The 24400-nt window shown below is 38.5% G+C and overlaps 3 protein-coding genes across 3 annotated transcripts in view; all 3 read left to right on the top strand.

The window, feature by feature from the left end:
* Nucleotides 1-24400, top strand: part of plp2b (proteolipid protein 2b) — a 374364-nt gene that overhangs the window by 216227 nt on the left and 133737 nt on the right. The gene's annotated exons all lie outside the window — the stretch shown is intronic.
* On the top strand, nucleotides 3851-10552 carry nkain5 (sodium/potassium transporting ATPase interacting 5). Its single transcript, XM_053317749.1, has 6 exons — nucleotides 3851-3917; nucleotides 5211-5348; nucleotides 6177-6257; nucleotides 7302-7499; nucleotides 10215-10275; nucleotides 10497-10552. The coding sequence occupies exons 1-6, from the start codon at nucleotides 3864-3866 to the stop codon at nucleotides 10550-10552; spliced, it is 588 nt and encodes a 195-aa protein (XP_053173724.1). The 5' UTR covers nucleotides 3851-3863.
* Nucleotides 13943-23676, top strand: ythdf1 (YTH N6-methyladenosine RNA binding protein F1). The gene is made up of 6 exons (XM_053317712.1): nucleotides 13943-14242; nucleotides 17383-17410; nucleotides 20104-20198; nucleotides 20312-22000; nucleotides 22917-22961; nucleotides 23361-23676. Exons 1-6 carry the CDS (start codon nucleotides 14213-14215, stop codon nucleotides 23373-23375), a joined length of 1902 nt encoding a protein of 633 aa, XP_053173687.1. The 5' UTR covers nucleotides 13943-14212; the 3' UTR covers nucleotides 23376-23676.

The raw sequence follows: 24400 nt of genomic DNA, 5'->3' as shown, positions 1-24400 counted from the left end.
AGGTTAAAGAGGAATCATCAGCGGCATGTTTTTTACACTATACATCTATTATGTCCTCTTTTCTCTTTTTTTTTTTTTTTAAAGAGAGACAAAAAACATAAAGAAATCCTCCATAAAGGGCTTGTATGTGGCTCATGATGGCACCCACTCAGCAGGCATCAATCACACACACTGGGGGTGACGGTTCGGATGCTATACTGGAGCTGCAGTGATGCTGCTGGTGACAACAGGTTAGAAACCACGACTCACACTGATGCCGGCTTAGAATGAAAAAAAAACCAGGGTGTGAACAAGGGGGGTAATTTCTTTCTTTTTTTTTTAAGGGGTGGACATGCCCGCTCACAGGTGGAGGCTCATATACAGGCGTTGGAGACTCCCTTGGTCACAGAAAAACGAAAAGATTTCGAGCTGATGCAGTGTGCTTTTTTATATCATGGTTTTGTTTCATTAAGCCTGTAGAGAGAAAGAGAGAAAGAGAGAGAGAGAGATCCCCCCCTCCTCATCATCCACCACCACCTCCTCCTCCTCCTTTTCTTCTCCTCTAATCATCAAAGCGTTTCCGATTCATTTCCAGATCAAAGTGAGGATGGTAAAGGATGTTGTGTCCCTGAGGTCAGCTGGCAACTTACACGACAAAGCCAGTCTCCCCCCCCCCCCCTTCTTTCTCTCTCTCTCTCTCCCCAACACCCCCTATTTATGAGGGGAGGGGGCTGCAAATGTTAACGGAAGGTCTAACGTTAATTATCTTTTATGCTTCACAGTCGGCAGCGATATTACGCATGAAAACTGCGTAATTGGAGGGCTCCTGCGCCTTCCTCTCGTCAAATCACAATGAAGTTCTCTGATCAATCCCGTCAATTTCGTGCTTAAATCACAAAAAAGGCAATGCAGTAAGGCTTGAGGTGGGTTGCACACGTGTCTCTGTGTTAAATGTATGTATGACCAGTGGATGTGGAGCACAAAGAAGAGGAGGAGGGGAGGAAAAAAAGGCAAAGCGGGTCTATTTTTCCTGCATGAATACATAAAAGGATGCTGGGTACCAACTGTGTGTGTGCAACTTATCAAGATGGATCTATAGGCACATATGAATGACCCCCCCCCCCCCTCCCTCTCCCTCCAGCCTGTCACATAGCCACGGGCACAGAGCATTTGCGCTATAGCATCCCCTATACTCACTCAGCTCACAGATTTTGGGAGGTGCAGCGTCAACCCTGGTCGCTTCCTTCAGTTTCCACTCGGGCCAGTTGCTCCCTGCGAGCATAATCAATCACAGGCGATAACTTGGCTTTCTTGGGCTCCAGAAAACAGGAATGCAGCATATTGCATGTGGCATCCTCTGGCTCCCGCTGACCCCCCTTGTGCGCCCTGTCCGTGCTCCTCTCTCTGCTCCCCAGCCAGAAGGGAGGCTGGGAAGTGTCTAAAACCTGCAGTTTCCTGCCGCCGCTGCTGCTGGATCTCCCGATATTATCTCCAAGTGCCAGGTTCTCCTCCACAGTCCCTCAAGCCCCCTCCATCTCTACTCGCATCCCCTCGGCTCAGCTACTGTGCTTCCATGTGACACAGGCAGAGCTGGAGACCCCCCCCAATTATTAATCTGTCTTTTGATTCTAGCGCCATCCATCGGAAGGGCTGGGAAGTGCGTTTTTTTTTAATCGTCTAATATAAATGAGGTTTAGGAGGATTTTATCAGTCTCTGATAACAACCCCGCTGTGCATTTACAGTTTGGGTAATTCCAGATGCAGATGGTATAGTGTAATTTGGACACTCAGGGTCCAAATTAACCCACCAAACTCTAGTTTTCTTGCGTAAAGTGTGGAGTTAAATGAGATAAACTGTTGAAACTGTTGTCATTGTGTATTTTGAATGGCTGCATATTGGTTGTGTGAGGCCAGCATTTGATATAGTAACTCACAGACCCTTTAAGACCCCTTAAAACCTGCAAGAAGAGTTAGTTAAAGCAACACAATCAACACTAATAACCTAGTATGACCCATTGTTATACGATTACAAATTTTGAATTAAAGTTAATCTTAAAGTAAACCTGAACTCTGAGGCTTTAAGTAGTAGATTATTTCTGACAAGCTGTTTTATTTGTCTATGACCTAGTTTGAGCCCACATTTTTGTAAGAGATAGAGTTAGACTAAATAAAAATGGGCCATTAATGTATTTTTCTTTGGTGTAGCATCTGTTAACCTTGCCACTCAGCTCATACCTCCACCACTACCGCCACCTACTGGAGTCTTCAGAGCATTGTGGAGGAATAACCACCTATCAGGGTGGAGGAGACAGTGTTGCTGTATGAGAGTCGATCCGTGCCACAGTGAGAGGGAAGCAGAGGCATCCAGAGGACATACAGCAGGTGTTTTAAAGGGTTATGGTCCATCCAAAAACAAACAAAACAGGTTACAGGGAAATGTGAAAATATAGTTCACAATTAAATCTCAAAATAATAACAATTAACACTAACGAATTCTGATTGAGTTGTTTGTAGTCTTAGTTTGTGGCAGCAGTAACATTGTGAGAATTTGTGAGTCTTAAATTTCAGATGCTTTCACAATTTTGCCTCAAATTGTCTTTGGTCACCAAAGCTCCAAATCCTTGGTCGGTGGATGACTTTCTGTTTGGACTGATTACTTCAAATTTTACCACATTTCTCTCATGATTGTCAACTTTTATGTCTGGTCTGAGCACCTCGGCAGCTTACTGGTTAAAACAAATACCATAACTACAGTTTGTGGTCTGAGCAGCAGCAGCTGTTCTTTGTTGCTTGTTGCTCTCATCGTTCTTTGCCCTCATTTTCTGTCATCTCTCTACTATTGCTTTAATAAAGGCATATAACACCCCACAAAAAACAGAAAGTGAAGAAAGCAGCACACTAGCATCACCTCAACAGTAGCTGAAACTTCTGACGAGACACTTACAGAGCTTGTCCGCAAATACTCACATTTACATACTATCCCTATGCTGCTACACAGTGACAAATATGGACTGTACTTATATAGCACCTGTCTAGTCTTTACGACCACTCAAAGCGCTTTACATTACATGTCATTCACCCATATTCATACACTGATGGTAGGAGCTACCATGCAGGGTGCCAACCTGGGGGGAATTTAACCATTCATTCTCATTCATACATCGTTGGTGCAGCAATGGGAGCAATTTGGGGTTAAGTGTCTTGCCCAAGGAGGAGCTGGGAATTGAACTGCCAATCTTCTAATTGGAGGACAACTGCTCTACCTCCTGAGCCACAGCCGGCCCAACTATCCAGTGTGAACTCAATATGATGTCACCGCTGACATTTTTTCTGCTGTAATCTCAGTAAAGTTATCTCCTCGATTGTTGCCATGGTTTCTGTTCATGTTGTGCAAAAGCGAAGGTTCACAATAAAGGCATTATAGCCTTGGCCAGGGATGATAAGGCCTTTAATCTGCCCCCAGCTGGATATACTCTGGTATACACACAAATGCAACTATGTGAAAGATGAAGTTGGCGTTGCAGCTGTTAAATATGTAAAGATGTTGGTAGAAAGCAAATATATCTTCAACCTTAATGAGCATCACAGATGTGTAATTTTAAAAAAGCATCCTGTGGCTGATTTTGTCCTCCAGGCTTTCCCTCTCAGCTGCTGTGTGGCACTAATCGCCCCTCATACAGCCTACCCTCCCCCTTCTCTGTAGTTTTCGCACAGGGACTAAGTGTTTTCCTCATGAGGTAAAGTGCACTGAGCGTTTCCCACACGCCTGGCAATGGATCTGAAGCTTCGCAGGTTGGCTCTTGTGTTGGAGTAGTTTTTAAAAATCCAGTCACTGCACTGCTGTTATTCACATCTTCAGACTCAGCGGGAGCAGACAGGAAAACATGGGGTGCTGCTCTGCACGATGCATGCTGATCCTCCTGTGCTGCCTGCAGTTGGTAAGATGTTTTTCTCTCTCACACATGATGCTTCGACAAAAACACAGATCCGCTTACACATCAGGCCACCTCCTCTGTTCGCCCTCTGAGGAGATGATACTTACTACAAACTTATACTCATTAAAACCACTTAAATGTACACCTTAAAGCTACATGATCAATGGTTGAAATGACTTGTGGATTATTATTCTAAAAGAAAAGCTCCATTTATGGTTGTTTTTAATGCTTCACCTTTAATATTTTTCTGATGAAACTTATGAATCACATGCATTTCAATCCAAAAGCAGTTTAAATATTTGATGTTATATTTGATGACCTTCTGTTCTCATTGTCATTGTTAATTGAGCTTTCTTTAAAAGACAAATTAAAATGAACTTTGTACTCAAACTTAGAGCTGAAATTGTTAGTAGATGAACTGATTAATATATTAGTTTAATTACAGAACATAAATCAGCAACAGTTTTAATAATTTAATCAAAACTGTAATCATTTAATTTAAGTTTATACCCCCAAATTCACTTGTTCCAGCTTCTTTAAAGCTAATATTTTCAGGTTTTCTTGGTTTTATGTTTTAATAAATTGAATATCTTTGAGTTTTGGACGTTGATCAGACAAAACAAAAGCAGTCTGAAGGTGTCACTAAGAGCTGTTTACTACTTTACTACATTTTAAAGACCAAACATCTAATCTAATGAATCAGAAACACAACTAGTAGACTGATTACTAATGAAAATAATAGTTTGTTTTTATGTGAACCATCCTCATAGTCAGCTTGTTATAGTGAGAGGTGTTTATGAAAGGCAGCGTCCGCCTACTGCTAAGACCACCACAATGAAGGGCCTCTCTCACTTTGTCCTTCTCCTCTCTGTTTCCCACCCTGCCCCCCTCCCCCCATCCTCCACCTTTCATGACTGACTGGGGCTCCGACCTCAGAGGACATAAACCCACATCTGTGCTTTGTCCCTCTTGTGGATCAGTTGCCTTGACAACTTATAAGGAAATAAATAATAAAGCAAAATGCTGTGTGATGCACAAGCAGGAGATCTGTATTCATCAAGCAAGAGCAACACCAAATGAATGTATTCTAGTAATTTAATCATCAAAAGACATCTTCAAATATCCTGTTTTATAAGATTAACAGTGAAAAATCCAAAGATATTCAGTTTACTATCATAGATACAGAAAAGCTTCAGATTCTCACATTTAGAGAAGCAGCAATCACTGAGTATTTGTCTTTATTTGCTTTTAAAATCAGTGTCTTAACTCTGCTTCTGCTCCCGTCTGCACCCTCAGGTCACTGCGCTGGAGAGGCAGGTGTTCGACTTCCTCGGCTATCAGTGGGCGCCGATCATGATCAACTTCTTTCACATCATCATGGTCATCCTCGGCCTGTTTGGTACCATCCAGTACAGGTCATGTTATGTTGTTATGGTGAGGCAACCGTCCGATTTTCGTTCTAAAGCTTGCAAACAGTTTCTGTTAAAACATTAAATACTGAATGTCATCTCCCTTTTTCCTTAGTTTGCAGATCTTGTGTTTAATAGTTTGTTATAGTTATTGTGCTTTATTTGCATGGTTTTATATTAAAATTTCAACTATGTGTTTTATCTATGGCAGCTAGAGCTCAAAGTAAGATTTTCTCTATGTTTATAACAATAAAAAAAAAGATTTTATCTCAAATCTGTCTGATAAATATGAAAGTGACAGATTTGAAAGTGGTGTCATGTTATCACACAACTTTCAGAAAAAGAACTAATAAGCGTATTTCCAAAATGTCAAACTACTTCTGACGCCTCATCACAGGTTTCAGTGTTGGTCGGGTTTTTAGCAATTCAACAAATGAGTGATTTTCTATTTGGTTGAATTTCCTTTTTGGATTGTTTCATGTGAGGGATATTCAGTGGTCTGAAGTGGTGATAATATTCAATATTTCACAAGGAAAACACAAGCTACATTTAGATACAATTAAAGATCATTTTGTGTCACAGAAACACATTTCTTTCTTTCTTTCTTTTCTGAGATTAGACTCAACTTTATTGTCATTGCACAAGTAGAAAATAGGGCAAAAGAACCTAAAACATTTACAGGCATGTAAAGAATACTGGGAGGTATAAATATGTTAATGTGGGTGGATCTAACTAACTGTATATAACAAGAAAAACATATTATGGGTTTGGATGGTTTCTCATGACACCTGCAGCACTGTGAGCACATGAAAGCATTGTTAGTTTCCTTCATGTTGTGTTTCTGTGGTCTCAGTACCTGCTGTGGACCATGTTGTGGGTCGGCTGGAATGTCTTTGTCAGCTGCCTCTACCTGGATTTGGGAGGCCTTTCAAAGGTAAGTCTAATGGTCACATTTAAGCGTCAGATAATTAGAGACCCAGCACAGCAACAAACGCCTAAATACACAGGCGTTCGTCTCTGTCCGTGTCACGAGCTCCTCTCAGGACCTTTGTGTAGTTACAGACACAGAAATGCCTTTACAGTGTAGCTTCACTTTGTAGTTAAACATGTTTAGTGTCATTAGCTGTTCATGTCTCCACTGGAAAACATACTGAATAGGCATTTTTTGGTCATTATTGATGATGATGATGATGATGATGATGAGTTAGTTTTTATGATTATAATTCATTCAGCTTTTATTTTTTCCATTCATGCTCCTTGTAAACTTTTTTTTTTTTTTTTTAGTTTTGCTTTCTACTTCTTATCTCTTGTGGGTGTGGGTGTGGGTTTTTTAGGGGGGGGGGGGGTGATGTGTGAGTGAGTCTTTAATTTAGAGTCCTTTTGTGTAGTTTATGTTTTGTGTTGCTCCCCTATAGAAAACAAGATGGTCCATCTCAAGGCACCATCCGTTAAATACATTGTTGTGTAGTATTTATATTAAAATTATAATGATTGACTCTTTCTGAAGAAATTCATTTATATCCGATTAGCTGAAAAGAAAAGAAAATGAATCGTTCTAACTTTTCTGAATTGAATTACGTCTCAAGTCAATCATAAAGTAAGAATATAGAATACTTCTTGATTTCAGATTTTTATGTATATAACAACAAATCTTAACAACACTTTTCACATAGGTCTAGACTTTTAAACACTTTTTCCACTGATGGTCAGACTGAATGTGTAGTTTTAAAACATCTTTGGGGTCTGATAGGCGTTTTCTGTTATTTTTGACATTTTATACACAAATTACTTCCACATAAATCAATTGCTCAATCAATACTGAAAAATAATCATAGGTTTCGGCCTCAGACAGGAAGGGAGGTGAATATGAAACCATATCAGGTTCACCTTGCTGTATGTCATCTTCCTCTCTGTACAGCACACAGTATCAGTAAAACGATTTAGAAATAAACGTTGCCTGTTTTGTCACCGTGTGCAGGACAGCGACGTCCTCTCGCTGGGTGTGTCGTCACATCGCTCCTGGTGGAAGGACAACGGGCCGGGCTGTGAGAGCGACGGCCTTCCCTCCGCTGGATGGCAGAACCAGCAAAACCCCGAGCTGGCCACAGTGCTGAGCTGCTGGCTGGAATACCAATACATAGAAATCCTGCACTGCATCGTCCAGCTGCTCATATCAGTGAGTGCTCTCTCTGTGTCTGTGTGGGCCGTTACCAAAAACTCACTCATCACATTAACTGTAGAGCTCCAATGACAAGCTGGTTATTCCTTCAGATGTAAATTAATTGGGGAAAAAAAGTAGTTAAAAAAAAAGACAAATATTGAGTAACTGCAGCATCTTAAACATGTCATACATGATAGCAAACTGAGTCTCTCTTTTTTTAACAGTTTATTAGAAAAAACTGGATATAAAAGCTCTAAAAATTATGATAGGCATTTCCTTCATTTTCTGACATTTTATAGGCAAAACAATTAGTTGATTAATTGAGAAAATAATTGACAGATTAATTGAGAATGACAGTAATCTTTAGTTGCAGCCCTCATGAGTTTTGTGTGATACATGACTGAAAAGCATAATACAGAATATTGTTTTACAGGTTTTTAAATTGTCTACATGCAGGTTACATGTGTTGTAAATTGTGGATAATGTTTCATTGATTTGACACAAAATACCTAAAGTTGCCACCTCTTTTTAAATTTAGTGAATGTCCATTCATTGTTTTCTCCTCTTAAACTCAACCATCTAAACTCTGTATATCTGGAGTCCAATTTTCACATGTTTACTTACTTTTTAGAAACTATCAAATGTGTATTCATGTATATAATGTTACACAGAATTACTGAAACTCCGTTAAGTCTGCAGCTTCTACATCTAAATGAAACATAAACATAATTACTGAGCATCTTTTTTATTCTCTGATGATCGCTGTGGAGGAGACTATTGAGGAAAGAGAGAACATAAGTATTTAAGTAAGATGTGGATGAGAACAGTGTTGACTTGCACTGCTGTAAATCTTCATCTGTAGCTGCTCTATAGAAAGTCAATATTAAGACATTAGTTTTCATTACTGGAGTTACTATAGGTTAAATAAATCCTACGGAAGCATGTTGCAGCTTTTTTGTAAACCATTCTTAAATTTCTGTAACATTTGCTGTAAAGTTGAACAAACCAATGAGTAATAGTATTATTCTTTTTATTGTAATGAAATATTGGTTTAAATAGATAAAAGCTACTTCAAACACAATAGTTTTTACAGTAATTGTAATTCTGCTGGTTGTTCATGTTTAGTTTAGATGTGAGGTGTGTCGTGTGAGATGAACTGTTTGTCTGAGCTGTACGTTGGTAAAGAAAACTTAGAAAACTGTGTGAAGAGTTTTCAAAAGTAAAGAGAAATGTGTGTATCTAATTGTAGAAACTAAACTAAACTGTAGTATCAGTAAATGTCCATCTGCACACACAGGATGGAGCCGTTGCTTAGCAACAGAAACTGTAAATTGGAAAACCCAAACTAGAAGACTGAAGGATGGCATCACATATCACACTGATATCTGTTAGTTAGTGTGTTACTGAGCCTCACAGCCGTCCTCATAGCTTCAGTATTATATACACGTTATCTCTATTGACACACTGTAGAGGTTTTTAAAATGGGGGGCGGGCCTCCTCAGGGGGGCTCAAATACTTTCAGGGGAGGCTCAGTGAATGGAAGTGAAACAATATGATATTAGTTATTACATCAGTAACTTAAATGTGTGTGTTTGGTTATATAGATGGTTCAGAGATACAGAGCTTTAGGGGAAATTGTAGTTTTTCCACTTTTAGAGTCGGAGACAAATAAAAACCTTTAGACCTTTTTTTATCTATGTGATGTCTGAAATGATGTCAAATAGCAACGGGCTATTTGATTAGGCTTGGCTCAATTGTTGAGTGTTTATGGGATCAAATAACATAATGATGACCTCATATGTATCCAGAACAAAACTCAGGGTGAGGGGCGCCTTTTTAAAAGCTGTGGCCCACAGTCTCTTGTTTTGATCATTACAAGCGTCTACGTGCTTTGTTTTTATAAAGACGTCAATCAGTCTGACGTCAGGCAACACACGCTGAGTTAGTTTCACTTTGTGTCGTGTCCATGGTTACACTTTTCTCATCACCCTCAGCTTGTACGTGTTTAAAGGAAACCACAGACTGTTTCATCATATCCTACAAAGGGTGGCATGCCCTATTTTATGGAACATTAATATGAATTTGTACTTCAGTGAAATCAATACAGAAAATGACACCAACATTTTTTCAGGTTTACTGCTGTGTTTTAAAGTTTGGGTTTAAATATTCTAGTCAGTGGTTATGAGACTGAAAAACACAGATTTAGTTTATTTCTTATGCACATGTCATATGAAAATGTTTATTTGTACTAGTAAGCACTAATTCTCTGTGGGATCAACTGAATATGAAACTATTACATATACTATTACCTGCCTAATAATGCAGTTTTTATTTTTTTATCAATATACTTTCTATTTTGAAATGTATTGATGAGTTTTCTCTCAGGACTCCTGCAGATAGATAGGGGCCGTTTTCACCGCAGACATTTTTACTTGTCACAGCAGGAAATGCACAGGTGTTAGTAATAATAAACGATGGATCTGGTCTATTAAAGTGTCCCAGTAGCCATGACAGGCATTATGTTATTACTTACTTGTGTGCTTCACCTACTGCAGCATGTCAAAACGAAACAAAATGAAAAGGCCTATTAAATATTTAATGCAGTCACTCTCAAGAGAATCTTTATGCATTTAAGTATCCTTTGTAATCAATAATGTACTTTTAAAATTTTTAAAACACTTTTCACTATATGCGATTCAGTTTTCTCCACATTTGTGTTAATCTCCACAGCTCCTGGGATTCATTTATGCCTGCTACATCGTCAGCACTTCCTCAGATGAGGAGGACAGCTGTAAGTATGATCGATAATATCCACACACAGAGGAGAGCACGTGAGGCCACAGATATCATTAATCTGCCAAATGTCATTTCACATTTGTTTAGTAATAATCAACTATGGAAAAAAACATCATCACATGTATTGCATCACCTTTTGTTTCTCTTTAGACTTTTCTTGTGTGGCTGTTTTAGTTTTGGAAGTCATGTTTATGTTTTTTCTCCCACACATTTTAGTTAATTTCATTGGTGAATTTCATCATCCATCCAAACCCTCTCAGTTGCTCTTCTAGTATTAAAAGATCTGCTGGTAAGGTTTTACCTCTTATTCACATCCATTTTAATCCATTTTATTCGTTCAACATCTCATCTACAGCACAGTCTATGTTTCTATGCTTCTTTTTAGATTATAAATAATTCACCTCACACAAAGAAAGTGGTTGAAAGAAGCTGAGAAGAAATCCGGCAGAAGATACAACGACTCTGAAGACGCCGTCATCGTCGTGTTATTGCTTCGGCCACACAGACTGTCCTCAGTCCGGAGGAGGGGAATTTCCACTACAACACTGTTTAAAACATGTAGGCTACCTCGGTTTGTGTGTGTGCGTGCGTGCGTGCGTGCGTGTGTGCGTGTGTGTGTGTGCGTGTGTGTGTGTGAGAATGAGATAGAAACCACTAGACACTATTAAGCACTCAAGTTCAGCAGCTATCTTAAGGAAAGTTGTGATTTAAAAGATGTAAGTAATGCTCTGTTTCTTTTATGTTGTTGTGTTTTTTGTAAAATGCATAAATAATTAATGTGATGTCATTTCAGTTAGAAAGAAAATGCCCTTACCAGCTTGTGTAGTGTATGATATTCAGTAAGTGGAATAAATACAGCTTATACTGGAGTGTTTCACAAATGTTTCACTATTTAATATTTAAAGACTAGAAAGTACTGATTCATCTATACTTTCTGCTCCGTCAAGCTCCCTAAAAAAATATCCCTTTTTTTGTTTCCATTTTCTTCTTTTATTTGAAGTTGGAAAAAAGTAGGCTAAAAATACCAAAGTACAGCTAGGCTACAAATGAAAGACAACTCTTAAGGATCCCCCCCAGACACATAGCCAAAAATACTCTGAGCAATAGTTGGTGTCTAATGTAGGGTTTCCACACAAAAAAGAGTTGAAGAGTTTAAAATTGACTACTCCCTTGTTGCAGAATACAGAAATGTGCAAATATTTTTCATCCTAGAAGTTGAACAGCTGATCACAAGATGTCTCCTCCTTCACTGTAAAGTCCATTTTCAGTGTTTGTGCACAGGAGGCTTCTAGTTTTCACTTCTTATGTGTGTAAGTTGAATATTTAACCACATTTGGCCTCAAAACAAGTTGTGATGTAACAAATCATGCACAGAGGCACTCATAGTAAAAATAGTCAAAAATATATTGTGCTTCTTCTTCCTACAGTTTGGATATTTGAGCTTCACTGTGCAGAATAATGTACGTGCAGTTCAACACTAAAAGGCTGTTTTCACATTCAACTGCTGAAGAAGAAAAGTTTCTCTGTTTTGAGTTTACAGTGTGGGTCTATGAGCATGATTAATGACTCACAACTAGTTTGGTGCCAATTGTGCAACTTACACAAGTGTGGTATGTAAACTTGAAGCCTCCAGTGCACAAACACTGAGAATAGACTTTACACATGAAGACGGAGACATCTTGTGTCCAGCAGTTAAACTTTTAAAGTGATACTCAGGCTATTTGCATATTCATAGTTTCTGGATTTTTAATAAAGCAGGAGAAAAAAATTATTTTAAGGTTTTCTAATGTGGTGACTAAACATCTTTTTTAGGGGAAAATCATCTCAAATACAGTTTATTATTCCAAACGTTATGTGTCCTGAAGCAGCTCTGGAGAGGATCTTTTCTGTGAACTCAGAGAAACTTTCAGCTCTTAGTTGTGAAATGTGCAAACAGCCTTCTAGGGTCAAACTAAGAAAAAAGAGGAGGGGGACTTTAAGAAAAAAAAGAACAGATTTCATAGTTGGCAGGCCAGACTTTGTGAATAGATGGAAAAATATAAAACAGTCTTTTTAATCTGTATTTGAGACATGAACACAGGCATATTTGGCTAACTAGAAGGTTTGAAATAAACATACTCCTGCACAGGTAGCCTTTTATTTTAATTATATTCTATAAGCAGCTTTATTGAAACAAGTAGACAAGTTTCCAGCACCTTGTGTCTACCAACACATAAGTGGGTCTAAAGGTTGCAGTAAAGCAAAAAAAAGTGTTTACAGTGTTTGTATGTTTTAACATCTTTTTTATTTGTTCATTCAGATTTTGAAGAAATGTATTAATAGATATGGACAATCAGCTCTGAAAAGTTTGGCTTTCTGATTAAGAATATTGATTTCTGAATACAGAATTTGGAAATAGAAAGTAAATTAATCAACCAGAACAGCAGACAAGTTTCTGTCATATTCAATGAATCTAAACGATACATTTCTCCACAGTAATGTAAAGTGAGGGTCGATATGATCAGTAATAAATTGTGACAATAAACTCCACACTTGTTTTGCATGCAGGCAAAATAAATGTACTGACGTTTCTTTTAACTCCCCACGAACAGCACAACTTACATCAATGTCTGAGTTTCTGCAAATAATGATTTATTAGATAAAAGCTGCGTATCATTTTAAAAGAAATAAAAGACTTTGTTAGTCAGAAAAACATTTTATGCAGCGAGAGCCAAACTGTTTCCCAACAAATATCTCCAACTAATGTGGACCATTAAGGTAAGACGGAGAGTTTAACTTGCTTACATATACAGTGACTCTGACTCTGACTTAGTTGCTCTTAATGTATTTAACCAGAATATAACACAACAATCATCAGAAATCAGTATGTGAATCAGAATAATCATTATTGGGTACATATATATATAATGAATCTGACTCTTTAGAGGCTTTTAGTGTATATAAACAAAATAATAAAACCATAATCATCAGAAATACACTGAATGAATGATTGTACATGGGTGAAACTGTTTCTATGAAGTAAATATATTAAATAAATAATAGATCATTTGTAGGTACTATGTTTATTATAGTGCACAGTGCTTGAGTCACATACATAATTATAGAGTTAAACATGTTAGTAAAATAACTTTTACTGTAGGTAAACAGTGATTCTGACTCCGGTTTAGATTCTCGTAATGTTTTTACACACAATAATAACACAATAATCATCAGAAATACACACAAGGAAGGACTATGTAGGTGAAAAGATGTGAAGAGTGCACAGAAGGATGATATAAATATTACATGGTGAAGGAAAAAGACATGTTACTGTATATGTAGTAGGTGGTTATGTACTGTACATACAACCTGTTTAAATAGAGAATAAAATGTAATGTGTGTGGGGGAAAAATCAATAAATGTTAAATATGCTGATAAAACGATTGCTTTAACAACAACGTAGTATTACTAAACTACTGGTTAAAAAAATAGATTTATATTTTTGTACTAAATATATGTATTATTGCAGATAAACCCAGTAAGAGGTAAAGCTGTAAATGAATTAAACAGCAGCAGGTTTGTTGTGATGCCAAGGAGCCACACGGACGCGTCCTTTACGTCACCTACGTCACTTCCGCTCTGCACACCCCGGATGAAGCTGCCATAGGGGGCAAGTGAGCAGGACCACCGAGGCTGGCTGGCTGGCTGGTTGGGGCTATTAATTTATCGGTGTGAAGTGGCTGTCGGAGCGGATTGATGTGGACAGGACAGCGGGGAGGACACGCAGACTGTCCCGGCCGAGCAGAGACACCGGTCAGCTGGTAGAGAGAGAGAGAGAGAGAAAGAGAGAGAGAGGCAGAAAGAGAGAGAGAGAGAGAGAGAGAGAGGCAGAAAGAGAGAGAGAGAGCCTGCACGTCTTCTCGGGGGCTCAGTCTGACACACCTGGGGCATAAATGATGTCTGCCACGAGCATTGACCCTCAGGTGAGTAAGAGAGAGAGGAGGAAAAATGGTTATTTATATATACATATATGTGTGTGTGTGTGTGTGTGTGTGTGTGTGTGTGTGTGTGTGTGTGTGTGTGTGCACGCGCAGCAGCAGCAGCAGCAGCATCCCACACTGAAGACGATAGTTAGCCAGCTGTGAGGTAAATAAATAAATAATAATAATAATGATGATACTGGTCTGTGCTGGTAACCAGAGCCTGGACCACAGCTCCCAGTATGTGAATCAGAATCACCTTTATTAGCTACATAAATACAAATAATGAATCTGACTCCAGTTTAGAGGCTTTTAGAGTATTTACACACAATAATAACACTATAATCAAAAAGAATATACACATAAAATGACTGTGTGCAGGTGGAACTGTTTCTGTGGCTTGTAAACAGGAAATAAGAGTAAAGAAGAGTGCATGGTGAAAGAAAATGACATGTTACTGTAGCCTATACATATAGTAGGTACATAGTTGCTGTACATACAACCTGTTCACATATAGACTCCAGTTTAGAGGCTTTTAGTGTATTTACACACAATAATAACACAATAATCATCATCATAAGGGATGACTGTGTGCAGGTGAAACTGTTCCTGTGGATTATAAACAGGAAACAAACAGTGCAAAGATGTGAAGAGTGCACAGAGGGATGACATTAATATTACATGGAAAAGGAAAATACATAGTTGGTGATGTACTGTACATACAACCTGTTCAAATATATAGTAATAAATGTGTATATATTAAAATGTAAAGCAAAGAGGTAAAAAGTGATGACATAAATATTAAATGGTAAAAGAAAAATACATGTTACTTATTTCAGTTATATCTAACATTACAGGCTGATTGGCATTTCCATTAAAACGTAAAAAAGTAGGGATGGCATCAAACACAACTGAGAAATAGATTTCATAGTGTTAAATAAATTCAACATCACAATCATCTTTGGCCCAAATATGTTAACACATACAATGAATCTGACTCTGGTTTAGTGTCTCTTGATGCATTTACACTGAAAACAACACAATAATGTATTTGGCAGGAATCTCTGCTCACAGCTCTATTTGAGTTATTTGCTTTATATTTTGATATATACACATTTATTGATTTTGTATCATACATTACATTTGACTCTATATTTGAACAGGCTGTATGCTCTCTACATAACCACCTGCTATATCGGTAGCAGATATATATCGCTATACCAGCATATATGTTGTCTGATATGCATAATATTTTTTATGTTAAGTTATATAGGCAGTGTTCTATGAATAGTTAATCCTTTTTCTTAATTCAAGTTTTATATACATGTTTTTTGTTGCATTTGTTTTATCACTTATAGGAACTTATAATTATTAAAGTCCCTGTGTGCGCTGTTTAAAGTTAAACTGTAAAATATCCTTTGATAACCACATTGCAAAAAATGTGCATTTCTATATAAGATATATTGATATCAGATTTTTTACTCCCTAATATTGGTATCGGTATCAACCCCAGTATCCATCTAAGAGTAATGTCTTTTTTTATATAATATTTATCTCATCACTCTTCACATCTTTGCACTCTTTGTTTTCTGTTTACAGTTCACAGAAACAGTTTCACCCATGTACAATCATTCCCTTTGTATATTTCTGCTGATTGTGTTGTTACAGGACTATAGCGGGTATACCAAAAGAAATCCATACCAAGTAGTATCGAAACATCTCCCTTCAAACGATACCTGCAATCAATCCTTTTTGCACCCAGAGCTAAAAAATATCACTATTTTTATGGACTTGCTCACAGCCAATAAATACAAGCATTCTTCAATTAATAAATATTAATAATTTGAAGACTTAAAATCATTTAGATGTGAATGAGTGTTGGTCTTTTATACAATTTAATACTTCTGTTCACATGATGGGTATTGAATGAAGTACTCAATTAATATCGGTATCACTTTAAGGATACTTGGGTTGGTAGTGGTATCATCATCTTTTAAACGATACCCAGCTCTAATTGTTATTATGTGTAAATACATTAAGAGCCTCTGAACTGGAGTTCGACTCCTTGTTTAAACATACCTGGATTATAAAGATGATTCAGCACTACAACATCTCTGTTTGTCCAGAGGATTTCTCAGTTGTCTTTCATGTCCCTTCAGGTTTTATTTTACTTTTAAACTGTTGTAATGAAAATGAAATCAGCTTGTTCTGTTAGATGTAACTGAAACAACTGTTGGCAAACTGAGAATAACAACAAGGCAATCCTTTTTCACCAAGACATCATAAGTAAAACCCTGCGTCTTATCGTACTGGACCACATTTAATGGAGATATTTGTTGGGGAAACGGTTTGGCTGTTACAGCAGAACATTTTCTTTTCTCACTAACAAAGTCTTTTATTTCTTTAAAATGCTTCACAGCTTTTATGCAACTAATCATTATTTGCAGAAAGTCAGACATTGATGTAAGTTGTGCCATTAGTGGAGAGCTCAGAGAAACGTTGGTACATTTATTTTGCCTGCATGCAAAACAACTGTGGAGTAAATTGTCCCGATTTTTTACTGATCATATCGACCCTCACTTTACATTACTGTGGAGGAATATATCATTTAGATTCATTGAATTTGACAGGAATGTGTCTTCTGTTCTGGTTGATTCATTTACTTTCTGTTTGGACCAAATCTTATATTCACAAATCAATAGTTTTAATCAAAAAGCCAAACTTTTCAGAGCTGACTCTTCTTATCAATCAACTTCTTCAATATCTGAATGAACAAATGAAAAAGTTGTTAAAACATATGACTAGTGTAAGCTTTACAAGATATTTATTTAACTAGTTATTTCTCTTTATTACAACCTTTAGTCCCACGGATATGTTTGTAGATATAAGATGTTGTAAACTTGTTGTATACTTGTTTCAATAAAGCTGTTCATTCAAAAAAAAAATTAAGAAATGATTTGTAAACGTTGAAATAACATTACAAGACGCTCAGTGTTAACAATAATACTTTAATAATAGCTTATATAAAACAGTCGGGTTTTCAGATCAGGTCTTCAGTGTGCAGCTCAGATAACATGTGACGCTTTGAATAACACTTTTTCCCTCCTTTCACATGCGCTCATCTGATCAAAACGACCACGAAGACATCGAAAGGACAAGATGCAAGCAAAGGTAACAGAAACTCTACTTTACCTCCCAGATGTTTAGACATTTAAAGATGTTTATTTGGGATGTGCCGATGTTGTGTCGAAGTCTGTCCCCTCCCTCAAATAACGATCCTCTCCTGTCAACATTGTGTTTTCTGTAACACCACCTCCACAGTTTGGGTTAGGACTTTGGTTGTAGTTGTGCTTCGGTGTAGCAGAGATAACTGGTTGGAGTTTAGATAAGTTTGGCGTCATGTTAGAGGACATCTGGTTGGGGTTCAGGATGAAGTTGGGTGCAGGTTGCAGGAAGGGGAACGGGGGGAAAGTTCAACACAACACTGGAATGAAATGTTTATTCTACGATTATGCTAAAAAAAATCACTTTAAACAGTATCATCATTATTTTATTTTGTTTCCTGAAATCCATCAATAGTGATAAAATATAGTTAAATGCTAAACAATGTTTTTAATGTTGCATCTTTGTAGAAATAACATCAGAAACTGCTTAAACACTGTTCAAAGTTTAAGAAAGTTGACTGGAAATCACTTTGAATGCAGCTTCTTAGATTCTTCTCACCTATTCATACATTCATGATTTTCTTCCTGACGAGTGCAAGAACTTTGTAGTGAGTGTCATCTGCTAGCTGTTAAAACATCTGTAAATACAAAGAGAGATATCAGAGCAGTTATACAGTTGGACTCTTTCAGGCCAAGTGTGGCTGAATAAAGTCAAACTGCTACTGAAGGCAGAAGAGCCGCTCTGTGATCACAGCGTCCTCTAAAAACAACTATAATAACAGTAATAGAAAATACTTGGTGGTATTGATACCATCAGAATGATTTACAGCAGTGTGTATACAGTAGAAACAATACACCAGCACATCTCTAATGTTTATAGTGTGTCTCCTGGTTCCTCCCACCTGTTATAACTTACTCCAATCATCAAACATCCCCTCCAAACATATTCTAGGACATAACAACAGGCTGCTTTGACTTATAAATTGTATCTTATATGTTTTTTCTGCAAAAAATTTCAAACTCATTTTAAGAATTAAAGATGTCGCCGCCTTCACTGTAAAAGTTTATTCTAAGTGTTTGTTGCACTGAAGGCTTCAATGCTTCCAGACTAGTTGTGATGACACAAATCCTGCTTGAACATAGAGTCTGTGTTGTCTGATAAATGCTGATATTTTTTTTAAGATATACATTTTATGTGTATTTCATCCCTTTTCTCAATTCAAGTTTAATATATAGGTGTTTTGTGTTCTATGTGTTTTTTATTTATTGTTATAATTATTGAATTCCCAGTGAAGTTCACAGATTCACTGCACTGATCTAATTTTATACAGTAAAGTTTATTGTTAAGCTGTGAAATATGAAGCCTTTATTACATATCTTTGTCACAAGATTTTGTTAAACACATTTGAGGCATCATTGCAAAAAACGTGTGTTAATGTATATCAGTTATACACACCTCAAATTTAACATGAACACAGAGACACTTTGAAGCTCACACACCCAAACTGAAGTAACAAGAAGCAAAACACATTTTTGAGTGGAGTGAAATTTTAAATGTCTTTGCATCATTACATATTTTCAACCATGTGTTTGTGTCACAGTTTTATTTATGAAACCTTTATGATACATTATTGTGTAGACAAACAGCTTATCAGTGGAGAAAAAAAGCATCTTTGCACATTTTAGGTTACCTCCCCTAAAGTTTACACGTATCTAGCAGATCAGCATTCTGCACTTGACAACATAATCTATTTTAAATGTGAGTCCAGCTCCAGACATTACTCATGTTGACAACGCCATGGACTTATTTGTCTTTTTAAGTCTCCCACTATCGCTTCAGTCCAGCTATAAGTGATTGGATTGCTCGATGCACTGTGGCTAGAAAGTGCAGAACATATTTTAGCTGCATATTTCCAATAATACATCTTGATGGTCCTGATAGTGGAAGATTAGTGTCATTAAGACGACATTCACATTACAGGCCTTAAAGGAAGAGTTCACAATTTTTAAATTAGGTCTTAAAATAACAGTCAGGTGCCCATATGAATGTTTAAGCAGGTTTTTCCTCCTGTTCTTACTGACCAGTGATCTGCAAGCTTCTTTCTGTGCAAAAATGTATTAAAATGATTATTTGAAGCTTCCAAATTAATCACATCAAGTAGATATCTTTCAACATTACAGTGTTTTTAGAGACAAAGTCCCTCTTTTTGTTGTCACTGTGTGAGGAAACACAACTACTGACTAACTCAGGCTGCTGGAGCCTCAAATAAGCTTCAGATAAACTTTAAAATGCATTTTTGCCAAACTGACTGGACACACAGTGGATTTTGGTCCCCATCACTTTATATTGAGAGCACGTCTCAAGGCGACCTTTAACAGTATGAACAGGAGGAAAGATTATAGGGACTACAGTTTGGCTTGAATAGAAACTCCAAAAACTTCTCCATCGCTGTTGTTGCTCTGCTCCATGTTCGTTTCGACCAGGCGCCGACATGTGAGGATAACAGCAAAATGTGTAGAGGAGAGAGACGTTAAAAAAAACATGAATTCCTATCTGACTATTCTAGTCAGCTTTCACATATCCAGAGATCGGATATCAATCAGATGTAGGACCAAATATGCAAGTGACCCAGATCTGATATGAAAAAAAATCAGATCTGTCAGATGTGCAGCTTTGACAACATTTTGATTTTATTGCAGCCTTTCCAGTTTCAGTGCAGAATGGCTCCCTCCACCAGAAGGACACAGTCCATGACAACGACTTCGAGCCCTATCTCACCGGCCAGTCCAATCAGGTGCCAAAGCTTAAATAGTCGTTTTGTGATGCTAAAAATAAATGTAATGTCTGCTTTGCTGCTTCTTGTTGTTGCCGTAACAGATTATCTTTTAATTCTGTTTCCGTTTGTAGAATAACAGCTATCAATCCATGACAGACCCTTACCTGTCCAGCTACTATGCCCCCTCCATTGGGTTTCCTTACCCCCTCAGTGAGGCTCCGTGGTCTACAGGAGGCGATCCACCAATTCCCTACCTGACACCCTATGCCCCCCTCAGCAATGGAGACCATCACTTCATGCACGACACAGTATTTGGGCAGCCGGGGGGGCTCAGCAGCAGCATTTACCCACACAGGTTTAACTTCTTCCCAGAGAACCCAGCTTTCTCCGCATGGGGGACCAGTGGCTCCCAGGGCCAGCAGACTCAAAGCTCAGCGTACGGGGGAAGTTACAGCTACCCACCCAGCTCTCTAGGAGGCACATTAGTCCCTGATGGCCAGACGGGTTTCCATAGCGACACCCTGAGCAAGGCTCCAGGTATGAACAGCCTAGAGCAGGGCATGCTGGGCCTAAAAATAGGCGGGGACGTGACAGGAAGCGGCTCGGGTGTGAAGAATACAGGCTCTGTGATCGGTGGCGGCGGTGGTGTAGCTGCAGCTGTCGCCACGGGCAACGGCGGCACACCAATGGGAATGCCCCCTCCGAAGCCTACATCGTGGGCCGCTATAGCTAGTAAACCTGCCAAGCTGCAGCAACAAAAGACCAAGAACAAGCCAGGAACGCCCATAGCTGGAGGACCTCTGCCCCCCCCGCCCATTAAACACAACATGGACATCGATACTTGGGATAATAAAGGTGTCGCTACCAAGATGGCGCCTCCTTTGCCGCCCCACCACCATCACCACCACCACCAACACCAACACCAACACCACCACCACCAACAGCATCACCAACAGCACCAGCCGCAGCAGCTTCACTCCCACCCTCCCAGCCTCTTACCCCCCCTCCAACAGTCCCTACAGTCTGCCCAGTCCCTCGTGCAGCAGATGACCATGCAGGGCCCTCCGCCTCCTCCTCCGCAGTCTTACCAGAACCACAACTCCGCTCCAACACCTCAGACCCGCTGGATAGCCCCACGCAGTCGCAACCTGTGCTACGGCGGCGGGAGCTTGGACAGCAGTGGCTCCTCTAACGGCGGCGGTGTCGGTAACGGAGGTGGAGGCGTTGGGTGCGTGCCTCCAGAGCTGGGGTCCGAGTCCCACCCGGTCCTGGAGAAGCTGCGAGCTGCCCACAGTTACAACCCGAAGGAGTTCGACTGGAACCTGAAAAACGGCCGAGTGTTCATCATCAAGAGCTACTCCGAGGACGACATCCACCGCTCCATCAAGTACTCCATCTGGTGCAGCACGGAGCACGGCAACAAACGTTTGGACTCGGCCTTCAGAGCGATGAACTCTAAAGGTCCCGTCTACTTGTTGTTCAGCGTCAACGGCAGCGGCCATTTCTGCGGCGTGGCGGAGATGCGCTCGCCTGTGGACTACGGCACCAGCGCGGGTGTTTGGGCGCAGGACAAGTGGAAGGGCAAGTTTGACGTGAACTGGTTGTTTGTTAAGGACGTGCCTAATAGCCAGCTGCGCCACATCCGCCTGGAGAACAATGACAACAAGCCAGTCACCAACTCTCGTGACACTCAAGAGGTTCCTCTGGAGAAGGCGAAGCAGGTGCTCAAGATTATCGCCCAGTACAAACACACCACCTCCATCTTTGATGACTTTTCCCACTATGAGAAGAAGCAGGAGGAGGAGGAGGTGGTGAAAAAGGTAATAACTGATGTAAGACTTAACATTTAAAGAATTTCAGATATATAAGGATTGTATGAGAATTATTGAGGTGGGGGATCATTATGTTTCACCATGTTTCAGTGTTATTAATATTTTTCTTACACTTTCCCCTTGACTTAAATAAAACCTGCAGTACCTTCTCTCCCAAGTATTAAAATAATGTAATGATCTTTTCCAACTGTGTGCACACCAGTAGGTACATTAAAAGAGAAATTAGCGACTAGCATTAGCAGCACCACCACCAGACTGTTTTTTCCACCTGACTTCAGATTACTGATAATAAAATATTAAAAATATTATAAACAGGATTTAGATCTGATTATGTTGCCTTATATGAGATTAGTTGTCTGACAGTCCGTCATAATTAAACCGATTACCTGACTAAGTCGTATAATCAGGGACATTAACCAGCTTTGTTTCTGGAGCAACACACGGTGATGAGGAAAATTCAGCTCTAATAGAGAAACAGGGACTGCTTTCCTCTACACTTGGAAAAACACACCTTTATGACCCGTTGCACATATGAAAGCCATCTTATTTATGTAACTATTTGAACTCTCTTTGTTAGTAATGAATCTCTGAAGGGAAGGCTGAAATTCAATATATATAAATATGAGGTAAGAAGAAAGAGATCTGCTGCTCTCAGACTAGCAGATGAGCCGCCGTTCAGCAAAAATACAGATTACAATACCCCCCCCATCTCTTTTCCTCCAAATAATATTCACACATAACCTTATTTGCAAGCTGATTTTCATTCTTATTACTTTTTTGTGTGTGCCGTAGTCACTGAATTGAAATAATTGGCAAGTTTGCTTATGAAAAAATGAATATTGTGATATTAGATTTGTATCTCGAGTGTGACATTTTAATAAGACTTTTCATGTTCTTCTAACAGAGCTACGAGCCTGCCTCAATACCGAGCCGATCCCGAATCGATCAGGTAAAGTCTGTCATCTTATATACATAAATATATATATATTAAACAAAATGACATGTATAAAACATTTAAATCTATGTTCACTGCAATCAATCACTTTCCTGTGTCATATTTTACACCAAACAAAGCTTTTCACATGTGTAAAAGAATTAAAGTATCTTGTTGAGTTTGTCAATGATTAAAATTGGCTCAAAATCATCAATTTAAACAGATTGTTGTAAGACGCTAACATAATTTGGTCAAATCACTGAGATATAATTCCTCTGTTATACTGACTCATTCAGCCCTCTGAGACAGACAATAAAAAAATGAAGCTCTATTACAATATTACAGATGTCAGTGATGTGATATTTATTGATCTGTTTAATAATTTATTGTTTTTTATTCTCTCTCATCGTTCAGGATCGTCAGAAGTAAAACGACAGAAGCCGACTTCTCGAAAGCTCGACCCACGGTCCTGCTCGGACGGACATAATGAAATTTAGATTTAAAACAGAAAAACACAAGGACATAAAAACATAAATAAATAAAAAAAACTAATATTTTTTTCTATTTAATTTTGTTGACTTTGGCCCATGTCAAACTGTCGAGCCACATCGCTCCTGGTTCCCAGTCTTTACAGATGCGTGCAGGGATGAAGCTAGTTCCACCAGTTGAATCGCTTCAATGAGATATATTTTCTTGTTTTTTCTGTATTTTTTAGCCTTATAAATCTCTATTGCTAAACCCCCTCCTCCCCCTCCCCTCCCCCACCCCCTCCCTTGGAACTTGCATTCTTAACTTAAATATAAGTAACAAATATCTGCACGTCTGTTTTGAAAAATCAACATGCTGCTGATATTCAGTGACTGTTCACTTTTGTGGTTTGTGTGTTGGAGAAATGTTTCAAGTGCTTGTATTGGTTAATCTTAACGAGTGAACAACACTTTCTTGACAAATGTCTGCTATCTGTGTGTGGCCAGTTGTATTTTATATTATCAGAAGAAGAGAGAGAAAAAAAAAGAGAACTTCTATAATGCCCTTTTTTTCATGGCAGGGGTGTCTTACTTTAGTGGAGGAATGTGGACACTGAAAGTTGCTGTATGCGTAGATATTAAAAAGTCTCTGTATGCATATAGACATTAAAATTATCTGTATGCATAGACATAATCATGCAAGGTTGTGACATTAGAAAGCATAAATGTTAGAAACATATTTTGAATAATGTATCACCTGGCTTACAACTGATTTAACATTTTAAAGTGGAGAAAATGCGTCTTTTTTTCTCTCTGGGGTGGAGCCTTAACGTTTCTTTTCATCAAAAATGTAGATGATTATTGTTTTTGGGTTTTTTTGTTTTCCAGTACTGTACCTCAAAATGTTTCAGCTAGAGATTCAGGGAAAAGATGTCGAGATCAAAATGCTCTTAAAGGTATTCCCTCTCTTTCTTATTTATTGGATGA

The sequence above is a fragment of the Scomber japonicus genome, chromosome 4 (assembly GCF_027409825.1).
Source record: "Scomber japonicus isolate fScoJap1 chromosome 4, fScoJap1.pri, whole genome shotgun sequence".
In the NCBI taxonomy this organism is placed as follows: Eukaryota; Metazoa; Chordata; class Actinopteri; order Scombriformes; family Scombridae; genus Scomber; species Scomber japonicus.
This window is presented reverse-complemented; position numbering and strand designations above follow the sequence as displayed.

Excerpts from the sequence above, each read along its gene's own strand:
- nkain5 (XM_053317749.1), top strand. The coding sequence starts at position 3,864 with ATGGGGTGCTGCTCTGCACGATGCATGCTGATCCTCCTGTGCTGCCTG. Across the intron at positions 5,349-6,176 it reads GGTCATGTTATGTTGTTATG|TACCTGCTGTGGACCATGTT; the intron begins GTGAGGCAACCG and ends CTGTGGTCTCAG. Across the intron at positions 6,258-7,301 it reads ATTTGGGAGGCCTTTCAAAG|GACAGCGACGTCCTCTCGCT; the intron begins GTAAGTCTAATG and ends CACCGTGTGCAG.
- ythdf1 (XM_053317712.1), top strand. The coding sequence starts at position 14,213 with ATGATGTCTGCCACGAGCATTGACCCTCAG. Across the intron at positions 17,411-20,103 it reads AGGACAAGATGCAAGCAAAG|CCTTTCCAGTTTCAGTGCAG; the intron begins GTAACAGAAACT and ends ATTTTATTGCAG. Across the intron at positions 22,001-22,916 it reads AGGAGGAGGTGGTGAAAAAG|AGCTACGAGCCTGCCTCAAT; the intron begins GTAATAACTGAT and ends TTCTTCTAACAG.